The sequence below is a fragment of the Sorex fumeus genome, unplaced genomic scaffold (genome assembly GCF_029834395.1).
Source record: "Sorex fumeus unplaced genomic scaffold, SorFum_2.1 ptg000063l, whole genome shotgun sequence".
Classification (NCBI taxonomy): Eukaryota; Metazoa; Chordata; class Mammalia; order Eulipotyphla; family Soricidae; genus Sorex; species Sorex fumeus.
Window position 1 is genome coordinate 12,238,669 of NW_026606120.1, and position 23,800 is coordinate 12,262,468.

At 40.4% G+C, this 23,800-nt stretch overlaps 1 protein-coding gene across 4 annotated transcripts in view; it reads right to left on the reverse strand.

Annotated features, from left to right (window-relative positions):
• SPIRE1 (spire type actin nucleation factor 1) overlaps positions 1–23,800 on the reverse strand; it is a 91,315-nt gene that overhangs the window by 5,838 nt on the left and 61,677 nt on the right. For 2 of the 4 annotated variants that reach the window (XM_056126685.1, XM_056126684.1), the window contains 7 exons: positions 16,449–16,621; positions 12,521–12,611; positions 9,514–9,656; positions 5,427–5,600; positions 1,425–1,562; positions 473–543; positions 40–67 (listed from right to left, as the gene is read on the reverse strand). In XM_056126685.1, coding sequence (XP_055982660.1) covers positions 40–67; positions 473–543; positions 1,425–1,562; positions 5,427–5,600; positions 9,514–9,656; positions 12,521–12,611; positions 16,449–16,621 — 818 coding nt within the window. The remainder of the gene's footprint in view (positions 1–39; positions 68–472; positions 544–1,424; positions 1,563–5,426; positions 5,601–9,513; positions 9,657–12,520; positions 12,612–16,448; positions 16,622–23,800) is intronic. The other 2 variants (XM_056126687.1, XM_056126686.1) reach the window with 1 other exon arrangement.

A 23,800-nucleotide genomic window follows, 5' to 3' on the forward strand; every position in this document is an offset into this window, starting at 1 on the left:
AAATCCATGTGACCGAGAATGCCAACAAGCTTAGCTTACCTTTTTGCAGCACTGTGAGCACACCGGCCTGTATTGAAAATCAGAAGGATCATTTAGCATAACAGTAGGGATGCCACGGAGGGTCAGAGAAGCTGCATGCTTTTGAATTTCTACAATAAACTGCAAAGTAACTCTGGTTTTACTATCTAAATGGAACAAAGTCATGCAACTGTTGAGTTGCCAAAAGGACAACCAGTCTATAAAACAGTTTTCTAAGAAAACTCTTTGAAATTTTCTTGTCTCTTGAGTAATTGAGTAAATAATTGAGTAAATTGATTAAATTGAGTAAATAATTGAGTAAAACGTCAATTATCATACCAAATACTGTTTTGTGTGAAAAATAATAAAGTAGTATCTGATGAAACAGTAAAGGTGATGAGTTTCTCTGACCACTGTTAATCTAGCTTTTAAACCAATTACTGAAGAACCTTACCTCTTACAGAACTGACAGGTGTACGACCAGGTGAAGAAAGAAAACCTTCTGGTTCGGCAACAAAAGCAGAGCTAAAAAATACAAATTTAAAACGAAGAAAAATGGCATTGCCAATGGCTATTTTTTTTTAATGTGCGTGTTTAAACATACTTTCTATTTATAAACTGGAGAAATTTAGTAAACTCCTGAGGAAAAAAATTCAGAAATCTCATTTTTCTATTTAACTTTGGTAATTATAGAGTGGTTATATAAAATTTGATGCAAATTTTCTCATAATTTTTGTAGTGCTGGGGATCAAACTCAGGGCTTTACATATATAAGATAAATATATGGTATATGGTATACATACATATACCCTGGTCCCTACTATTTTACCTTTAAAGGCGATGAGAACCAATGGCTCTCAGGGTTTCATGGTCATGGAAGCAACCCAAAGATCTGGGAGTCTGTTTCTCAAGTTCTTTATAGATCTTTGAAGATATGCTTATATATATACATATATATATATGTGGTTTCATAAAGGCATGTGATTACTATTATAGCTGTCTTTTTTTTTCTTTTTTCTTTTTTGGGTCACACCCAGCGATGCACAGGGGTCACTCCTGGCTCTGCACTCAGGAATTACTCCTGGCGGTGCTCACTCAGGGCACCATATGGGATGCTGAGAATTGAACCCGGGTCGGCTGCGTGCAAGGCAAATGCCCTACCCGCTGTGCTATCTCTCCAGCCCCTTTTATAGCTGCCTTAAACCTACCACAGCTATTTGTCTCTTAGAGACAAAATCCTGCTTCTGTGAGCCTGGGCAAAACAGGAACCAGCTCCCAGAGAATCTGCCTCTTATCTCCTAGAATCCCCACAAAATCTTGTACCACCTGGAGAGCAGACAGCTCAGCCCACACCTGACCGGCCCACTTCCCTCATCCTGCCATGGATTGACTTGAATCAGCTCTACCTTTCCTTTTTTCAGGGCGGTGTAGACATCTTTATATTGTTGGTATTTCTCCAGCTCTGCCTTCACCAGGACCTGACGAATATGCATCACTTCCTCCACAGTAAGAGCGAGGCATTCCACTGGGTAGCAGAATTCCTCCTGAAATTCAAAGTTCCACATGAATAAGACCCTTTCCACGCTCCCTTTTCTGGCACTGCAAAACTTCCCTTCAGATCAAATACTTGGTTAGTAGTTTCAGAGAAGAAAAGAGGTTTCCCAGTAACACTGGGAGCAAGCGGCTCACTCTGGGGACCACAGTTCCTAACTGCATTAAGACAACAGATGGCAGGAAACTCCTGAGGATGATGTGAACCACCGTAGGGTTTCAAAATTTCCAGCAAATGAAAGTTCTTTATGTCTGTTTAGACATTTTCCCTCAAGTATCTGTATTATATTAAGCAGACAATTTTTTCATCTATATATTTAAGTTTTGAAATGAAATTTATTGTTCTCAACCAAATTTATGTCAGCTTTATTCCTGTGACTACTCACAAAAACTTTACCTAATACTGGGTTATTTACTATATACGTATCACTTAGCATCTACACTTACTATATTTAATCTACCACATTGGTTGCTTTACTGATTTTTAAAAAAATTGTGTGTGGTTCCCAGAATAGCCGAAAGAAGGTTAGTAATTTATATTGAGGGGCATTATTCAGTGGCTTGTTACATCAGCACATCTTTAAAAATCCTAACAATCTGAGTAGACTGGAAAATGTAACGACTGGCACAGCAGACAGCCAAGAGGCTGTCCCTACACCCTGCCCGGCTCTGGATTTCTCTTATTACTTTTTTACAAGTGCTACATGCAGAGTCAGCACTGGAGAGATGTGGAAAAACTCAGAATTTCACAATAAATATTTATGTTGGCCCTTTCATGTTAATGGCTTCCCTAAAAACAGCTGAGGAAGATGTTGATGTAACCGATCCCACTGAATAACGCCCATCTGCTCCCCATCCGGCCCTGCACTTGATTGGCGGATCTAAGAGAAAGACAGAACAGGCGAGGGCTTCTGTACCCTGCCAGGCTTCACAAGGGCCATTGTGGTGTAGTGACACTGAAACTTAATGTTCTCAGCACAAACACATTATAATTCACTCACACACACACACACAATAGCACTGCTCACAGGCATTCGGGAATCAAAGAAGCCAAGTGAAAGCATATGACCATGAATGCAGTTTATGGAATTTTAACATTCAGTTCTGTCTTTCAATCAGAGAAAAACAAAAACAAATCTAGGTTGCAGATGTAACAAACATTAGCATTTACTAAAAAAATTTTTTAAAAGAAATAAATAAAAAAAAGGAGTTTGAAGAACTACTGGCCCTTACAACCAATCAATATAAAATTTACTTATTCAAGCTAACTTAAAAAAAAAAAAGAATTTGCTTTAAAATGCTTTCTACAAAAATCCTGCAATTGATTTTTAAGACAAAGGCTTTGTATATGTTGATTAAATCTTTTGTTCTAAGATTTTGAAAATATTTTCTAAAATATCATCATGCAAATTTTTCTCTCAAAGGCCAAAGTTTCAATCAATGTGTCCACTGTCTATTCTGTTTTGCAATCCTGAGAAGAGGGCAGTAGTGCCCAGTGGGAAAGATCATTGCCTGTGTGAAGGTCACACCACTAAAATCATGTGCTAGATTGGGTACAAAAATCTGACACATGGCTTTTCTCTGTGTTACACTTATTTAATATGTTTTTCTTAAAATTTATTTAATATGTTTTCCTAGTTGTTTTCATAAGAGAGTATGATTGTGGTAAGTTTTCAGGTAGCTATGGGACAAAACTGCTTAACAGCAACAAAATATTGTAGGAATAAAATAACCAACCAAATAACTTTACAACGGATGCCTGGCTGGTAAACATTTCAGGTAGACTGGAGTAGGAATCCTTTTTAGCTGCAGGATGTCTCCTGCACTCAGTGTAAATCTGTACATACTTATGCTTCCACACGTGGTCTTTGGTCACAAAAGAGCCTCGTCAAGCTTCTTTTCAACTTATTCTGAATCAAATGTAAATTCAGTATTGCACAGACCTCAGTAAGAAGTCAGAGATTTATTTTTTTTTTTTGGTTCCTATTATTTTCTGTTGTTGTTTTTAAAATTTCAAGCAGATTACTCTTTATTAATTTCCACCAGGTCAAATGCTAATGTTTTAATTCTGGAGCGTTTCCAAGGACAACAAATCTTGAATGCAACATGAAAGAAAAGGATAAACGATTGCTAGTATACTTTTCCTTATTTTTTTAAATGACAAAGACTTTACTTGAACATTCTTCCAACTAAATTAAACCTTAACAGATCTTACTTAGAAGCTATTGCTTCATGACGTAGAAAGCATCTGGAGTTTTAAAAATGAAAGTCCTTTTCTCATTATTATCCTGGACTTGGTTACTCCCAACCCAAGCACTAAAGGTCATTTTCACAGCCAGACACGAACTATGACAGCAACTCCCTTGCTTCGTGGTGCTTCAACATGACTCCCCAATTTAGGAAAGGGAAACTACATCATAAAGCATTTTAATAAAGGTTATAATATGTTCTAGGAGTACATCATGTGCCTCTAGAACTTATTTTTACAATGCTCCTGATTGGCAAAAACTTCATAAATAAGCAGCAGACATTTGAAAATTATCCAAAGAAAATGATCCAAAGTTGTCTTCTGAATTTTTAATGAACCAAAAGGAAGCAGGGGTAAACAGAAACAACTCCAGCATGCTGCTTTTTTTCTTCTCAAATTTAACTTAAATATGGACAGGGGATTCTTTAATATGTAGAGTTTATGCACAGGCACCTCTCTTTGGGGAGTATCAATAATAAAAATGAAACTGTTGGCAGATTTCTAGTGATGGCAGGTGAGTGATGGAGATTAAAGGCCATCCCTGCATCACCCTTGGACCACATCTAAAATGGCAAAACAATCAGAAGTTACCCTACATCCTGGGACAGAGAAAGGGATTTGTTGTCTATCTTACATTCGGAATCTCTCTTCTACACCTTGATGGGTTGGAAGGAATAACTAAGAAACCAGCCATTGGTTAATCATATGTCTAAGCTCCACTTGGGACCCTGGAGGCAGGCCTGCAACTGGGCAGGTGGTGAGGCTGCTGCCAGCGCTCTCAGGAGAATGCACGACACGGGCACAAGAGAAGCTTTGGTGGGATAAAGGGGGTTTGACTTCACCCGTGTTTGGAGAGATTATGATGATTTCTTCAAAAATAAGTCCGGTATGAAAAATAAAAATCTCAAAACCAACAATGAGAAATGCAGAATCATTTTAAAGACCCTAAATCCCCATATAAATAAAAAAAGAAAGTAGATTTTCCTCTACTGAGAGGTGGGCTAACAAGAAACCACAAAAACAGCCTCAAAAACACCATCACAGCTTTATGAGAGGTGCTGGGGGGGGGGGCAGAGCAAGTCGGTCTGGCCCCTCAGGGGCCAACATTGGAGACCCCAACACCGTGTACACCAACGCACAGGCCTGGAGGAGAGTGTGCGGGAGGCGGGCAGAGCAGGGCTTGGTGGGCAACAGAGTGTCCCCTGCGTCTGCCTGGCTGGCAGGAGGCCATGTGCCAGGGAAAGAGGGAGCTCATGCTCCTCCTGTATCGGGGGAGCCGTGGGGTGAAGGTCCTCCCAGGATCTCCACGTGGCCTGCACAAGGAGAGGGAGTGAGGGCGTTCCTACTGTTGCATCGTTGGGCTGTGCGAAGAAACAAATTTCTCTGGTCTCTCTGATCTAATGCTGCATTTTGAGTTTGTTGTCCTTTCAAAGTTATTTTCCTCTCGATTGAGATCTGGTGTGATCTATGCATCCTACAGACGATTGGAATCAATGATCAGAAGCGAAGTGCCCATCTAAGCTGTTAATTCTTGCAGAGTGCAATAGCTGAGGTATCACTGTCAAAGAGAGAAGGAGGTGATTCCCAGAACCAGTGGAAAGAGGCCAACCTTTGAGGAATTCCACCTGCTGGTAAAAGCTCTCTCACAGAGATAATACATAGCCCCTGCTACCCCAAACATGGCTGCTTCAAAAGGATGAGAGCTCAGCAGAGAAGCTGTTTGTATGGCAGAAAAAAGTGGTCGGAAAGGCGTCCGTGGCCATACACTGGTTATCCTAGGAACCTGAACAATAGATAAGGGAAAAAGAAAATGGCAGGGGGAAAAGAAAAGGAGAAAATAATACTGAACGTAAGAGACCTGAAAACAATGATCACAGCATGGAAACAAAACATAACCACAATGAAGAATGTGAATGGTAGATTCCACACCTGACGCATTTATATCTCCGGCCAATGTATAAACCAGCAATCCAACCAGGAAGTCATTCATAGAGAAGCTCAGAGTTCACACGCAGAGACATCCACTGCATATTCTCCTCATCTATTTATCTCCTACTCATTTATCTGTACTGTGAACACTGAATCTCTAATAACATGGGGTTTGCTGGGATGGATGGGGTCAGAGGCAACTGTGGGAATGCATCCCATGTGGTCATTTTCTTCCTCCAGCGAAAGACAAGTTGCCACTCACTCAGACGGCAAATTACCTTCAACCATTTCACCTCATTATGAAAAGGATTATATTTAGACTACCCCAACAAAAGGGAGTTGATAAAAAGTGAAAATGTAAAATAACAAAGATATTTCTTCATGGAAGGGATTATAAATAAATGATCATTTCCCCTAAATTCTCAGTTAACTTTTTAAATTACCATGCTTGAAAAAAACAATACTTACCAAGCTAGAGGAACACAAAACAGATGTGAATTTATGGCTACCAAGAAAAGCCATCCCTGGGGCTGGAGTGATAGCACAGCAGGTAGGGTGTTTGCCTTGCACGCGGCCAACCCAGGTTCGATTCCCAGCATCCCTTATGGTCCCCTGAGCACCACCAGGAGTAATTCCTGAGTGCAGAGCCAAGAGTAACCCCCGGGCATCGCCAGGTGTGACCCAAAAAAAGAAAAAAAAAAAAAAGAAAAGCCATCCCTCTGATCAAGAATGTGGCTCTATCTCAGCTGGTGACACATGGGGGAAGCAGGTCCAGTGGGGCACAACTACATTCAGTGCTGACAGAGGCCTCCGATTATCGGGTCACTGGGACCCTTCTCTGGGACTGCAGACTGATAGTGGGTCATCTCGAAATGATAGTGGCTCTGCACTCAGAGTTCACAAAAATGACTCACAACTCAACCACCAACAACTCAGAGTTCCCTTTTTGCCAGGAAATTTACATCAAGGGCCTCTGATGCGGGTATCTGTCTTTACTAACAGAAACGCTTTTGCAGTTGATCTGACAGTTCCTTCCTATATTTTGGGCTGTATTCGGTGGTGCCCAAGGCTAATTCCTGTCTCTGTGCTCTGGAATCACTCCTGATGGAACTTAGGGGAATCAACTGTGATGCCAGGGATCGAATCTGGGTTGCTGTGTACAAGGCAAGTGGCTTGCTCCTGTCCTCTCTCCAGCACTCTCATTAATAATACTAACTTCTCTTTGGTTGGCTTTTGGGTGACAACCAGCGGTGCTCAGGACTTACCCTTGGCTCTGCACTCAGAGTACATGCCTGGTAGGGTGAGGGGACTGCATCCAAAGGAGACGCTGGGGATTGTAGCCAGGTCAGCCATGTGGAAGGCATGTACCCTCCCCACTATGCTATTGCTCTGGCCCCAATAATTTTAACTTTAAGTCTAACCCTAAGAATGATGTCATGACCACAAGACCAGGAACATAACTGTATGGAGAACAGGATTTTTATTATTTTTGAAAAAAATAATACTTACCAAGCTAGAGGAACACAAAACAGATGTGAATTTATGGCTACCAAGAAAAGCCATCCCTGGGGCTGGAGTGATAGCACAGCGGGTAGGGTGTTTGCCTTGCACGCGGCCAACCCAGGTTCGATTCCCAGCATCCCATATGGTCCCCTGAGCACCGCCAGGAGTAATTCCTGAGTGCAGAGCCAAGAGTAACCCCCGGGCATCGCCAGGTGTGACCCAAAAAAAGAAAAAAAAAGAAAAGAAAAGCCATCCCTCTGATCAAGAATGTGGCTCTTGATTAGGAAGAACCATGTGAAAAGGAGGTTGTCTGAATTACTGAGATTATGGAAACAGAAGGACTTCAGAGACACTGGAGTTTTCAGGTTCACTTTGGCATGGAGCAGCACCGGAGTTTAAACTCAAAATCTCACACTTGCCAGGCTGATGCTCTAAGATACGAAGGCCTCTTAGACACTTTTATTTTTTATTTCTTATTTTGAGGGTGGGTTTGGGTTACACCTGGCAGTGCCCAGGGGATACTCATGGCTCTTTGCTCAGGGGTGATATCTGGCAGTACCCGGGGAGCCATATGTAATTCCAGGGTCTGAATTGGGGTCACTATAAGCAAAGCAAGTAGCTTAACCCCATGATTATCTCTCTAGCTTCTTGTATCCTGTGCTAAAGCAGTAACTTTCATATTACAAAAAGTCTTTGGATTTTAAAGCTTGAATTTGTTTCATGAGAGTTCTGTTTTCCTGTTGTTAAATCACTGACACTATATTTCACAAATAGCAGTATTCTGGTGATTAGGAGTCTGGGGAATTCTATCAGAGATACCATGACATATTTAGTTCTCATGTCACATTGTTGGGGGGAAAAGATGACTGATGAAACTTTAACACTCTAAGCTCCGCTCTAACACAGAATCTCTACAACAGTCACTCAATTTCCTTTTGCTTTGAGGAAGGGATACTGCCAATCAGTTATTTGTCTAGGTTCCATTATTACCAATCAATCAGTTATTTGTCTTGATTCCATAGGTATCAACATCCCAAGTTCCAAACCCGACCACCAGTGACTACCAATCATTAATCTAACCAGGAATTTCCAGGCACCATGTCCGGGTCCTGGAAGCATTCTCGCAGTTCAGCTGATCCAGTTGGTTTAGGAGCTTTGCTATCAGCAACTCCAACAGATTTCAGTTATTACTTTGCTTGAACTCCTGGTGATTCCTTACAGCCTATAAGTATGGATTAAATAAATTTTTGTTTCTTATTTAGATGACACTTAAACAAATTGGTTTGTTTTTTGGAGGGGGCCACACCCGGTGATGCTCAAGGGTTTCTCCTGGTTCTGCACCCAGGAATTATTCCTGGCGGTGCTCGAGGAAACAAATGGGATACTGGGGACTGAACCTCCGTGAGCTGCGATCAAGGCAAGAGCCCTACCTGCTATAGTATCTCTTTAGCCCGAAGCTGAAACAGATCAAATATTAGGTTGCTGGCAGAATTATCAACTGAAAGCCTCACATCTCACCTGAAAATATTTAAGAAGCCAACTGAGCCAACCAAAGAAATCTCTGCAGACTTCCTTGTCTGGCAACTTGACTGCCCCTGCAGGCCCTTGTGTTTTCTATCCCACTGTCCTGAGAAATGAGTAGCCACTACATAAATCCAGAAGTCTGAAAAATGGCAAAACCTGCCAACCAAACTATGCAGCAGGTTTGGCCGTAATAGTGCAAAAATACTTTCTTCTCTTTCTTCTTTTGGCCACATTCATCAGGACTTACTCGGGATGGGCTCGGGGGAACATATGGATGCCAAGGATTGAACTCAGGTTGGTCATGTGCAAGGCAAACGCTTACCTGCTGTAGTCTATCTCCACAATAAACACTTCCTTAAAAACAATACAAATGGTTTTAAAATATCAGTTTTCTCCCTAAGTATTTCTTCTTTGAAACAATTACAATCAGACTTTAATTTTTGATTCGTTTTAACATATTTTAACTAGATTAACATTCTTTGAGAGGAAGAAAGCACTTAATATTTCCCACAACTGAAAAGTCTTCTGCAAACAAAATGTACTTTTTAAAGGCACACAGTACAGTTAAATCTCATTTTGGTTGCTCTTAGGGTTGTATTTCCTTAGTTATTAAACCAGATAAGATAAATTCATTCTAACCTCTGAAAGATTTGGACTCTTAATTACCACCTCAAGAAAACTAGTGATTCCAGGTCAGCCGGTAGATATGAAAATGGCCGCACAGTCTCTGGATTACTTACGAGAGACCGAGAGCTCTGCTTGGATGGTGGCAGAAAGTGTCGCACATTAGTGGGGGTTTCCTTCTCAATGGAATGTCGCCTCTGGGGTGCCTGCCGCCTCTCAGGCTGAGGTGTTGATGATATGGGCAAGAACTTCGGAGGCTCTAGAGAAATGAATGAAATGAACCAAACCAAAATACACTTTCTTACAAAATAAAACACTTAGGTTTTTAATTTAATAGGAAACCCATTAAAATTTGTGACAAACACCACCAAGAAGAAGCACTTATTTCACTGAAGAGGTACACAAAGATGTCATCCCTTAGGGCTGAAGCAACAGTACAGTGTAGAATGCTTGCCTTGCAGGCTGCTGACCTGGGTTCAATTCCCAGCACCGCATATAGTCCTAGCTATATGTGATATATGTGACATATAAAGAGTGATCCCTGAGCAGAGCCAGGAGTAAACCCTGAGAACAGAGGGGCAAAACAACAACAACAACAACAACAAAAGGATTGTAGTTCCTTAGAAAAAGACTGTTGAGTTGTTATGGAACAATCTTTGCAAGGTAAATCTGTTATAGCTAAGAGAAGGTGAAAGGGGAAATAGTTGTGTTTTTATTTATTTTTTGGGGTCACACCTGATGATGCTCAGGGGTTACTCCTGGCTCTGCATTCAGGAATTACTCCTGCAATGCTCAGGGACCATGTGGGGTGCTGGGATGCAACCTGTGTCATCTGTGTGCAGGACATTTAAATACCCTACCCATTGTACTACTGCTTCAGCCCCAGTCCATGTTTTTAATAGTCAAATTCTTACATAAATATACAATATGAGTAGGTGCTGATTTCTGCATAAAAAAATCCCCTCACACTTCTTTCCCCAGAATTATCTAAAACTACAGTCTCAGACAGTACTTTAAAAACCATAGAAAACTATGCAATCTGGGGGCCGGGGATGTGGCACAGCAGTGCATTTGCTTTCATGGGTGGCTGTGGATTTAAGTCTGATTTCTAGTACTGACCCCCAACCCCTTCCAAAAGGAATCTCCCTTCCTCCCTCCCTCCCTCCCTCCCTCCCTCCCTTCCTCCCTCCCTCCCTCCCTCCCTTCCTTCCTTCCTTTCTTTTTGGGTCACACCCGGCAATGCACAGGATCACCCCTGGCTTTGCACTCAGGAATTACTCCTGGTGGTGCTCTGGGGACCATATGGGATGCTGAGACACCATCCCGGGTTGGCCGTGTGCAAGGCAAACACCCTAGCTGCTGTGCCATCGCTCCAGCCACACCAAAGGAATTCTGTATAACATAAAAGACTCCCAAATGACACCAAGGTTTCTCAAGTATACTGTCCTTTCCCGTGCTTGATCATTTACTCTCCCTGTCCTTTCCCTTTGGGGGCAGCAGACATCTGGTTGTATCGTTTGCACACTCAGTCATGGTACTCATGTACTCATTGAGAAATGGTACCCACACCAGAGCTGCCCTGGGGTTGGCAGCGCTAGGGTAGCTGCTGGGTCTGCACACAGGGAGGCTCACTGCAGGCTGCTGTGGTGCTCACACACAGGCCCATCAGGGGTTGCACTACAGGCTGCAATGCCCACACATCTGTAGATTGGTACTGGGACAATGCCTTGGGCTGCAGTGCTGGGCATGCCTGTCTGGTCCTGCACCAGAGACCATGAACTGTGCTGGATCGCCAGGACTGTGCTCAGGCAGTTGGCAGCACTGGGGATCAAGTTCAGGACCTCACACCTGCAAGGCAGCCACCTTCAGTCACTAAGCCACCCTCTGTCCAGTTCTTTTCATTAATTTTTGTTTGGGGGACCAGAGGCTACTCCTAGCTCTGTCTTCATGGATCCCTCGTGGTGGGGCTTAAGGACATGCAGTGCCAGGGAAGATATGTGGTCTTCCTACAGTTGAAATATGCCCTTAGCCCTTTGAGCCACATTCCCAGGGAGCTCTCCTCCTTTTAAAACATAAAACTTGGGGCTGGAGTGATGGTACAGCAGGTAGGGCATTTGCCATTTGCCTTTCATACAGCTGACCTGGGTTTGATTCCCGGCATCCCATACGGTACCCTGTGCACTGCTAGGAGAAATCTCTGAGTGCAGAGCCAGGAGTAACCCCTGAGCATTGCTAGGTTTCTAGGTCACAGCTGGCAGTTCCCAGGGACCATTTTCAGCAGTGGTAGGGGACCATATAATGCACATGATTGCTGGGAACACACTGAACCCCGCCTCCTGCAGGCTGAGCATGTGTGCAACCCACTGAGATGTCTCCCTGTACTTTGGTTTTCAACAGAAACATACTCAGAAGGGAAGAATCAGATGGTATCTCTCCTCACTTTTTGAGAACCTGACATACCGTTTTCCATAGCACTGCACCAATTTCCATTCCTATCAACAGTACACAAGGACCCTTTTCGTCCCATCATTGCCAGTACTTATTATTTCTCTGTTAGCTGTAGTAACAGCAAGTCTAACAGTTTGAGGAAATGTTTAATTATGGCTTTGATTTGTATTTCCCTGATGATTAAAGATACTAGATGAAAATTTTCATGTTAACTACTGGCCTCTTATCTTCTTTGGGAAAACGATCTAACATTCCTATCTATTTTTAAAATTAGGTTAGCTGTTGTCCCTGATGTCCCCTCTCCAACTGCCATGTCTATTTAATTAATTAATTAATTTATTTTGCCTTTTGGGTCACACCAAGCAATACTCAGGGGTAAGCTACTCCTGGCTCTGCACTCAGGAATTACTCCTGGCAGTGCTTGGAGGATCATATGGGATGCCTGGGATTGAACCTGGGTTGGCCGCATGCAAGGCAAAAAACTTACTTGCTGTCCTATCGCTCCGGCCCCGCCATGTCTATTTTTTGATGGTCCTCTAAGGGAAATACCTACTTCTGCTTCTGATCAGTGAGGTTACGGGGTTAGTTATTTCTATACCTAATGAAAAGATACTTTTGAATCTCCTGTGGTAGGAAAAGTGTTTTTGTTTTTGAGGTATCTGCCTGAGCACTTACTCTTCTTTGTGGCCATGGTCTCCAGCACAGGGTCTTCGAGGAAGGAGGGTGATACACTGCTGCTGCTGGTTGATTTGTGCAGAGTTTCTTCCTGAGGGAGGTGGGCAGAGAAACAATGTTCAACATTAGTGCTTCCATGCCAATTAATAACATTTAGATATTTATTTGTGACCTAAGGTGACAAACTGCACTGTCAAAAGTTTAAGGCGAAAAAAAAAAGTTTAAGGCGAGTAGAAGACAAACCCGAAGGAATCCAAAGTTAGACATGTCTGAGTTTGTGTCATGACTTTGTTCCTAATGTGATATAACACGGCAAATTTCTTACCATAGTTTCCTGTCTTTTCCATGGGATTAATAGGATTAGATGTGAAAAGACATTCAGAATGCTCTGTATTTTTCTTGGCATGCAATCAGCTGGCTAATATTATTATTAAGGGACTATTAAACACTTTTATAAACACTTATGATGCATACAAATCTAGAAAAGTCATCATTGTGCAAAATAAAATTTAAATTCCCATTAACAGTAATAAACCTTAATTTGTTTTAGACTATACCAAAATGAAGTACAATATTTAGTACACAAATTTTACTACCTGCTATATGATGAGAGAACATTTCAACAGTACCTTCATTTAAATATTTTTAAATACAGATGGAAACTATTTTAATGTATTAATTTATGAGTGAAAAATAAACAGTGAAAATTCTCTTTGACCTACTACTAAGGTGACCTAACAATTAGCTATCACTAAAAATTCACTTAGAACCTATGTTGGAAGGTATTAACTTGAAGTAAGTTATAACATAAATAATCTGGCCAAAGAACAGAAGAAAAAAGGCTGTGTAAACCACACAGTTTAAACAAGAAAGATTTGAACAAGTACATGTACTCACCACAAAGAAAAAAAAAATCAAGCAATGTTAGTAAAGCCTCTGCCCCAGGCATGGTGCAGGTCACATTAATCTATAGAAAATCTAGCAAGGAACCAGAGATCTCTTTCTGCTTTCTGAAGGTCAAAAGGAAGTAAGGTCAAGAATGTCTCTCTTGGGGCTGGAGCAATAGCATAGAGGGTAGGGTGTTTGCCTTGCACGCGGCCAATTCCCAGCATCCCATATGGTCCCCTGAGCACCGCCAGGAGTAATTCCTGAGTGTATGAGCTAGAAGTAACCCCTGAGCATCGCCGGATGTGACCCAAAAAGTGGGGGCAGGGGGGCGGGGAGAAGAATGTCTGTCTTTTTGTTCTGTGATGGTGGGACCCACACTTGACAGTGCTTAAAGCTTATCACAGCTTATTCCGGTTTCTGCGTTCAGGGATCACTCCTGGGGTCATATGGGATGCTGGGGATCAAAGATGGGTTGGCAGCACATAAGGTAAATGTCCTACCTATTGCACTCAAGGTCTGGACCCCTCAAAAGTATCTCTCAGGAAAAGAAAATGTAACCAGACATAATATTTCCTAAGTAATTCAGAGATCCTTTCTACCCCAATTTAAATAGCAGAAACCATACTTTAGCCAACCTTCCCTACAAGGCCTTTTTTTGGGGGGGGGAGGGGCCACACTCAGGATTGAGTCCTGACTCCGTGCTCACGGATTACTCCTGGTGGGCTCAGAGAACTATAGGAGATGCTGGAGATTGAACCCAGGTCGGCTGCATGCAAGTCTAACACCCTTCCTGTTGTCCTATCATATTGACCTTGCAAAATACATTTCTTAAGTCCAGTTTACAGAGATCTGAGACACATCCTTCCACCCACCTATGCCTCCTGATCTGCTCTTTGCTGTGAAGTGCAGAGAGCCTGTGCTGGGACAGTTGGTGAGATGCAAGTGATTCTGTAGGAGTGAAGAGTTCTAGATGGCTGCCTAGTTCCAGCACACACAGGATTCGCTTTCTCGGTCCTACCTATCCCCTCAGGCATCTGCAACCAATTTCCCGACTTCTTGAAAAAGAATCTTCAGGCAACAGTCCAAAGGGTTAGGGCATCTGCTGTGCACACAGCTGACCCAGGCTCGACCCCTGGCATCCCATATGATCCCCCGAATGCAACAGGACTGAACCCTGAGCATAAGCTCTCTGAGCACCACTGGGTGTGGCCGCAAAAAAGAGAAAAGAATAAAAACAAAGAATCTTCCTGGATTTGTATCTGACTCGGAGGAGTCCCAAAGACATCCAGAAGGGAAACACGGGAATTTTAGAGATCAGATCTCCTGAGAAAAAGTGTCTGTGAGTTCCTTCTTGGTAATCGCGCTGTACATCTATTCTCATCAATCTGATGAGATAGTTCTCTGATTTCTCTGGAACATCAGTCTTTTCCACTACCTGGTCTGCTGTCTGAAATTTGCTTGTTTGTACTAGCCTCTCACACGGAGTCCTTTTCTAGTTCTATGTCCTGACAGTAAAACTTAACCAGATCCAGTTGTAATGAAGTTGCCAAACTCCCGCTGCTTCTTTGCAAAGGTACTTCTCCAAAGGTGAATCTATCGCCGAAGGATGCCAGAACTCTCTCAGAGGTCAGACTGGGCACTTAACTCTCTTAACAAGAATTAAAATCTGTTTTTCCTGAAAGGAGGCTATTGACTTTCTCAGATATTATGCTTGAACAGTATCCAGAATAGAACATACGGTGGGATATGTAAATTAAAATCCTAGCAACTACCTTTTTTGATCATAACATAACATTATAAAACTAGAGAAATTAAGCTGGAAAACCTCAAATATATGAAAATAAAATAAAATACAGTTCAATAATTATTGGATCAATGAGAAAATTAAAATGTATCTAGAAATCAATAAGAATGAAAATTCAAGCAGCTAATCATCTGGCCCATACAATGGGGCTGAGCATTTCTGCATGTGTCTCCTACAAATTAAAGTAGGCATTATAGCTTTCTTGGCAAGACATATTAAGAACATAAAATATCATTCTTTCTCTTAGCAAAGGGACCACCAAGTAAAGGGTACTAGGAGGGCCCGCTTGAGATGGGAGATGTGGTCTGAAAGTAGACTACAGATCGAACATGATGGCCACTTAACAACTCTAATGCAGACCACAACACCCAAAAGAAGAGAGAGAGCAAAAGGGAATGCCCTGCCAAAGAGGCGGGGTGGGGGTGGTGGGAGGGATGCTGGGACCATTGGTGGTGGAAAATGGGCACTGGTGGAGGGATGGGTACTCCATCATTGTATGACTGAAACGCAAGCATGAAAGTTTTTAAGTCTATAACTGTACCTCAAGGTGATTCACTAATAAAAAATTTTAAAAAAATGACATTCTTTCTCTTAGCAAATACAGTTTCTGGAAGTACTCTGAAAAATAATTCCAAAGATGTTCACAACATCATTGCTCTTTGTAATGCGAGAAAACGATAAGCCAACTAAATGTTTAAAAATAGGGGTTGGGTTAAATAATATATGAAAATTAGAATGAAATACTGGACAAATAGTAGACATAAGAGTGGAAAAATTTACTTTGTAAGGTAACAAAGTGGGTTAGTTTTCAGTCTGGTAAAATAGCTGATTAGATAATCTAAGGACTAAAGAAAGGTGTGAAGTTTTTGGGTCACTGGTGACCATTAAACTTTTATTGATTGGGGGTGGCCCCAAACCCGGTGATGCTCAGGAATTACTTCTGGTGGTGGTAGGGGACCATATGGGATGCTGGGGATCGAACCTGGGTCACTGCATGCAAGGCAGGTACTCTACCTGCTGTACTATCTTTCCAGCCCCAAGTCACTATAAAAATTTAACAACTGAAAAAATCAAGACGATTTTACTTTGCAGTTAATTTTTAATATTTACTACATAGCTATTACTTAAACATACAAAGCTACTAGGTAAAGAAGAAAAACTGGCTTGCTGGCTTTACAACAGATGAAGTGATGTGATTGATAAAATGGACTTGCCTTGACCCGGCAGGGGCCTCACCTCAGAGTCGGAGCTGTCCAGTTCAGCCAGAGTTGGGGCTTTGAGGAGCTTCTTCCGCTGTCCAGGCACCTGTTGGGTTGCACTTAGCCCATTTTCTTTTGTTTGGGCTGTTAAACCTCCATTCACCACCGAGGAGTCCGCAATTTTCTTTGGAGATTCAGGGGTAGTTACATCTGGTAGGAAAAAGATGAATGCTTCTTAAAATTTTTAAATCAAGAAAGATAATCAGTGGACCAAATGGCCCTTTTTAAGGTCCTGACCTTGGATGATCAAGTGATGTGGGATACCCTGTCCTGTCTTGTCCTCCTGTTGTTCATCAATTTGCTCGAGCGGGCTCAGTAATGTGTCCATTGTGAGACTTGCTGTTACTGTGTTTGGCATATCAAATATGTCACGGGTAGCTTGCCAGGCTTTGCCCTGAGGGCAAGATACTCTCAGTAGCTTGCTGGGCTCTCTGAGAGGGGAGGAGGAATCGAACCCAGGTTGGTCAGGATACCTATGTCATATAAATACAACCCAGGAGTTTGACAAAGTAACTATGTATCTATGAAACATGTGTGCTTGGCATTAATTTATGATTCAATTAAAGAAAACTTTAAAATGAATAATTTACATTTGTAGATTTAGAATTCAAAATTAGAAAAAACCTCATGAGTAACTGACTCCAACTTGTTTATTTTCCAGAGGCCCAAAGAGGCTAGTAGTTGTACTTTTCCTCTGACAAGCCAGTGATAGGTGGATAAAAGAGATGACACAAAGATGTATTTGACATGTGATATAAGATTTAAACATACTTTAATTTAAAAGTCAAGAGTACCTAAAAGTCTAAGTTCTTATAGACGACATTTAGAGCTTGAGTGACAGTACAGCGGGTTGAATATTTGCCTTGCATGCAGCCAACCTGGGTTTGATCCTGGTATCTCAGATAGTCCCCTGAGTACCACCAGGAGTAATTCCTGAGTGCAGAGCCAGGAGTAACACCTGAGTATTGCCAGGTGTGACCCAAAAAGAACAAAAAATAAATCATACAGGCCTTTAACAAGAATTGCAAAGAATCTATAACACATTCCTTATGATAAAGCTGATTTAAATGACTTAAAGCTCATATGTGGATGGAAAGGCAATACAGAAAAAAAGATAAAAAAAATGTAGCAGTACAGAGCAAGAATTCATAGTTGAGAACCTTTAGAAGGTTGAAAAATACACCCTTTAAAGGTTGAAAACTATAGGTATAGAGTACAGGGCAGTGTATATAGTAAAGAATAGAGATTAGAGTCACAAAATACAAAAAAAAAATAGAGCTTACATAGCATATAGTAAAAAAGTACAGACTACAGAATATGATGTGCAGACAAAATTTCTTTTGGATCCCTTTTTGCCTGGGAAATGTAATATGGGCAAGCACTGCCCTGCCAGAAACATCTCTGTTTCATTATACAATTCACTTTAATCTTTGCGTGTTGCATGTTGAGAAACATTTTACTCAAGCTAAAATTTTCTACAACCCAGATTTTCAGTCACGTGACCCTTATGATTTTAAGCAGCTAGGATTTCAAGCTAGGGCACACAGTGTAGCACAGAGTAAAGTCCAGCACACATAGTCTGTTTCCCTGGACCTCTTGGTTAGTGATGAACTACACTCAGGAGTAGTGCCACAAGGCTGTGCCACACAGCACAGGTATACAGCAGGCTGTACCACCTCTGTTTATATAATTACACACGATGTTGGCATGACAGGTCACCTAACAAACATTAGGTGTTATCTTTGTCCTTAAGTGATTTGTGACTATACAGGGTAGAGTACACAGTATTACGGAATACAGGGCAGTGGTAGAGCACCACTATAAGGAATAGAGTAAACGGTATAGCATACAGAGTCCACTATAGTACAGAAGGTCTGAGCTCAAGGTCTTCCTCTACTTTTAATTGTTTTACCCAAGATGGTTACCGAACCTCTTTGTTTCCTTATACATTCAATGGGGTAATAGCAGTCATGAGCTTAAAATGAAAACTGAATTAAAAACTGCACGTAAAATACTATATACTGTGTGAAATAGGTTGGTCCAAAAAAAATGTTAGCAATCAGTAACACTGATTCTCATATCCATTTTCATGTAATGAATTAAAGCTCCGAATAATTTCACCAGTCACATTAGCGTGAGTTAGAGCTGAAGTGAGTATTTTCTAGTATTAACCCCAAAGGTTCCTCTTCTGTGCTATGTACAGTCTATAATCGTCCAGGAAGAAGGACTAATTTTCCTCAGTTTTTCAAATGGAGAAAGCTAAAGACAGATTAAGCTTAATAGTTATTAGTTAATATATTCTAATTAACACTATTATTATCAGGTTAATTCTTAATAAAGTGAAAAATGTGGTCACAGCAACACAAACTCATCTTTGTACACGGAACAGTCTATGTACAATGAAGCTTGTTAATTGGAGGTAAAGGTACACTAAAAACTAAAATGAAAAAGACACATTTAATGTTCCCTGAAGAGAAGCATTTTAATTGAAGCTATTGTAAAACCTATGAATATTCTATTTATTGTAACTTTCCTACCAACATATGCTGGATAGATGTTTAAAGTATAAGAAGTGGATTTCCAGGAAACAGTGTTATCAGTATATTCTAGTGTAGTCTTCCTTGACATTTTTAGAATAATGTAAACTTTTAAAATTTTGGCTTTTGGGACATGCCTAGAGATTCTGGGGGATACTCAGGCAGTGCTTAGAACGGTCTTGAAAACCAAGTCAGGGAAGCAGGTCACCCACAAGCCAATCAAGTGCTTTGACCCCTGTGCTACCTCTCAGGTCTATATAACAAAAATCAACATTGACATTTTTTCCTTATTTTTCAGAAATGGAGAAGTTGAAGAATATGCCCTTGTGTATGACTGAAACGCAAGCACAAAAGTTCGTAAGTCTGTAACTGCACCTCACAGTGATTCACTAATAAAAAATTATAAAAAAAAAAAGAAAAAAGAAAAAAGAATATGTCCTTGTAAAGGAAGGGTTTCATCAAGTAAGCTGGGAAGGAAGGAGGTAAGAAGGAAAAGAAAAGAAGATATTTTTATAATAAAATTCACAATTTTATGTAAAATTAACTAGAACAGTTCATAATACATACACATTTTGGTATTATTTTTCCATACTAAGCAATTAGAACAGATACACTAATCTTTCTTCTCTCTCTCTCTTTGTTTTTGGGACACACACAGCAGTGTTCAGGGCTTACCCCTGGCTGATTACTCCAGGATCATTTCTGATGAGCTCAGTGGACCATATGGGGTGCCAGGGACTGAACCTGGATCAGCCATGTGCAAGGCAAACACCCTAGACAATGTACTATCTATCTCTCTGGCCCCGAACATATTTTAAAGAGCTATCAAAATATTTAAAGTACTTGTATTTATCTGGTCTAATGAATAAATCCTTATTTATTACTCAATATAGCAAGAGATAGAAACATTTGAAATATATAGACCTCAATATGATAGCATTTGATATAAAAATACTATATATATATATTTGATAGGGGTCACAGCTCTTGGGCACTTACCTAGGATTCTTGGGGAATTTCAGAGTCTAGAGACACAAGCTTGGCAATGTAGTGCTTTGTACCTTGTGGTACTCTGGGGGGCCACTAGGGTAAACCCAGAGATACTATGGGGACCATCAGTACTGAGAGTTGAAACTCAAGGCCTTGCATATGCTATTTAAGTGCTCTACCAATTGTGCTAACTCCTTGGCCCAAAACTAGACCTATTTATAGCACTGTCCTCCCATTGTTCATCGATTTGTTCGAGCGGGCCCAGTAATATCTCCATCGTGAGACTTGTTGTTACTGTGTTTGGCATATCGAATACGTCATGGGTAGTTGCCGTGTGGGCGAGATACTCTCAGTATCTTGTTGGGCTCTCCAAGAGGGGTGGAGGAATCGAACTCGGGTCGACCGCGTGGGCCATATGCAAAGCAAATGCCCTACCCGCTGTGCTATCGCTCCAGCCCAGACCTATTTATATGTAAGCAAAATATTAAAATGCTAGACTGCGGAAGTCACATAAATTCATGTTCAAATTTAAAATGAATAACCATATAAAATATTTTATGGTATAACTTTGTTAGATAAACCAAATGCTACCTTATTTATTCAGAAAAATATGATGGATACATATTATAGTATATTTAATAATTACATTAGAAAAATAAATTATACTTACCTTAAATGTTGAGTAAGTTTTAAGGAGTTTCCACTGATAAGTAATTTTTTTAACACATATGTGAGTAGAACATATTTCATGATATCTTACTCTACACTTAAGTTTTGAGACAGTCCCTATGTTGTTTAATTTGTTTAAATGTTTACTATTTTATTTGTTAAATTTTCAGAATCAAAGGAAAAATGTAGTCCAATCTTTCTATTTAATTTAGAAAATATATCAATATTTTCCATTTATAATTAGGAACTTTTCAATTATTACAGTGCAAAAATGAAAACATAAAGTAGCACAAGAAGTTGAGAATAAAGTATGTGGAAATCATGAAGTATATTAAGGTACAAATTCTAGCAAATGATAAACAATGAAAGCAAATGAAAATTATCTGCTATTTCTTTACATCAAGGAGGTTAAACACCAAAAGCTTTCTTTCCAACATGGAACGTATCAAATAACCTACAAAAACACAAAACATACTTACATATAATGTTTATGTGAGCATGCAAACTGTCTAGATCAGCCATCTGTGTCTAATTTATATCAGCCAACAGTCAAAGTACTGAGGCAGTCACTCATTCCTGTACAGCCCAATGGATAAAAACATTTTTGATAGAAGAGATAGTCTATAATATAGACTTTAGAGATTGGAATAACATACTTTAAAACATTACAAGTTATTTCAGACTGAAAAATTTTTAGAAGGCTATTCTGCAAATGGTTGATAAAAAAAATTAATGGATAAAGAAAAAAGAAAAAGCTCTTCGGTGGTCAGTTAAAAATAGTGGACTATAAAATATATGATTATTTTTGAAGTATAAATATTAATTTATGCCCAAGACCTGATGAAATTTAAAAATACAGTTGGAAACTACTTTAGCACATGGAATAATTAGTTAGCACGCACAACAAGTTTTCAGAGTACAATATGATACTAGAACTCTCTGAATATTTTTTTGGTTTGTTTTTAGATCACATCTGGCAGTGTAAGAGGCTTACTCCTAGCTCTGCACTCAGGGATCATTCTTAGTGGTCCTCAGGGGACCATGGTGGGTGACAGGGATCAAATCTGGGTTAGCCACATGAGAAGAAAGTGCTCTATCTGTTGTACTATTGTTCTGGCCCTCTTTGGATATTAAATATGAACCTGTATGTTAAATATGTTGCTAATTTCTCAGTTTTAAAAATTATTATTTTATAATTTATTAAATTATTATTATGTTTTTTGAGCCACATTAAGCTGTGCTCAAGCTCCTGGCTCCGTGCTTAGGTATCACTTCTGGCAGTACTCAGAGGAACCATGAGGTATAGGAACTGAATCTGGCTTGGCGATGTGCAAGGTAAGTGCCCTACCCACTGTACTATCACTTCTGGTCCTCTTCAACCAACCCCCTCTTCCCCCAATCTTTTTTTTTTTGTGGGGGCGAAGGAGGAAGAAGAGTTGGGCCACATCTTCCGGCTCAGGGATCTCTCCTGGCAGTTCTTAAAACCAGGGTCAGTGTGCGCAAGAAATACGTTAATATCTCTGTACCTCTTTAATTTTTGAACTCTTTTTTTTAATTCTTTCATTCTTAAGAGACATCTTATGAATATGAGAAATTTTTTGTAAGAAAATATTATCAAATTTTACTTTCATCATAGTGGCTTCCAAAATAAAGAATTGTAAACAAAATATCTCTTGAAAAATTTACTCACAGCTTAAAAAGAATTTAGAAAAGCTGATTTTACAAATTATACCTAGTCATTAATAGTTACTTATAAATCTGTTGATTTAGGAGAGGTTGTCTAAATTTGCATTATTCACCTGGAGAACAAAATTAAATTTTGTTTAAAATTTAAAAAGGCATTATATTTTTTGTTTTTATGCTCTTTTTATTATGCTATAAAGTAAAGTAAAGGCCCTCCCGTTGATCGTCGATTTGCTCGAGCGGGCCCAGTAACGTCTCCATTGGAGACTTTGTTGTTACTGTGTTTGGCATATCGAATACGTCACAGGGAGCTTGCCAGGCTCTGCCATGCGGGCAAGATACTCTCGGTAGCTTGCTGGGCTCTCCGAGAGGGGCGGAGGAATCGAACTCGGGTCGGCCATGTTGGCTGCGTGCAAGGCAAACGCCCTACCCGCTGTGCTATCGCTCCAGCCCCACAGCTTCATCTTTGACATTATGCTATAGTAGATATTAATTATTACATTATTTTCAGTTATATGTCATAATGATTTGATATTTGTGTATATATTAAATGATCCCTGCAATAAATAAAATCACTATATTTAAATACTTTTTCCTGTGGTGAGAAATTTTGATATCTGTTTTTATACTCTCAATCAGCATTCAGAATCACTTGTAACTATCTCATTTACATTGAACAGGAATACAATAGTCTGGCTTATCAGCCAAGGCACAAGAGTCCTTGGAAGCAGCTGAAAGTTTTTAATTTAGCTACTTTAATCAAGGTACTGCTTTAGAAAATACTGCCCAAACTCTGTTTTTTTAAAAAAAATCATATTTATTTAAAAATTGTATTTATTTAAAAATTTTGGGCCACACCCAGTCACACTCAGGAGGTGACTATATGGGATACTGGGGCTCGAACCTGGGTTGACTGTGAACAATGCAAACATACCATACACTGTACTCTCTTCCGAGCCCCCCCTTTTTTAAAAAATTTTTTTCTATTCTCTTAAGGTAAAGGTAAAGGTAAAGGTAAAGGCCCTCCCGTTGATCGTCAATTTGCTCGAGCGGGCCCAGTAACGTCTCCATTGGAGATTTTGTTGTTACTGTGTCTGGCATATCGAATACTCTCGGTAGCTTGCCGGGCTCTCCGAGAGGGGCAGAGGAATCGAACTCGGGTCGGCCATGTTGGCCGCGTGTAAGGCGAACGCCCTACCCGCTGTGCTATCGCTTAAGGCATCCTTGCTTTGGAGAAGCAGACAAGAGGGATCACAACCATTATATGGTCAGGGAGACATACAGTCCAACTGTAAATATGATGTAATGAATGGTTTTCCACGACCGTGGTAGGCGACAATTTTAAGTTTTAAGAGTATAATGTTTTCAAGTAAGCAGACTGTTTTATTTTACTGACCATGGCTTAGAAGAAGCCTTTCAATTTTCTTTTTTTGACATGTGTGAACAAGCA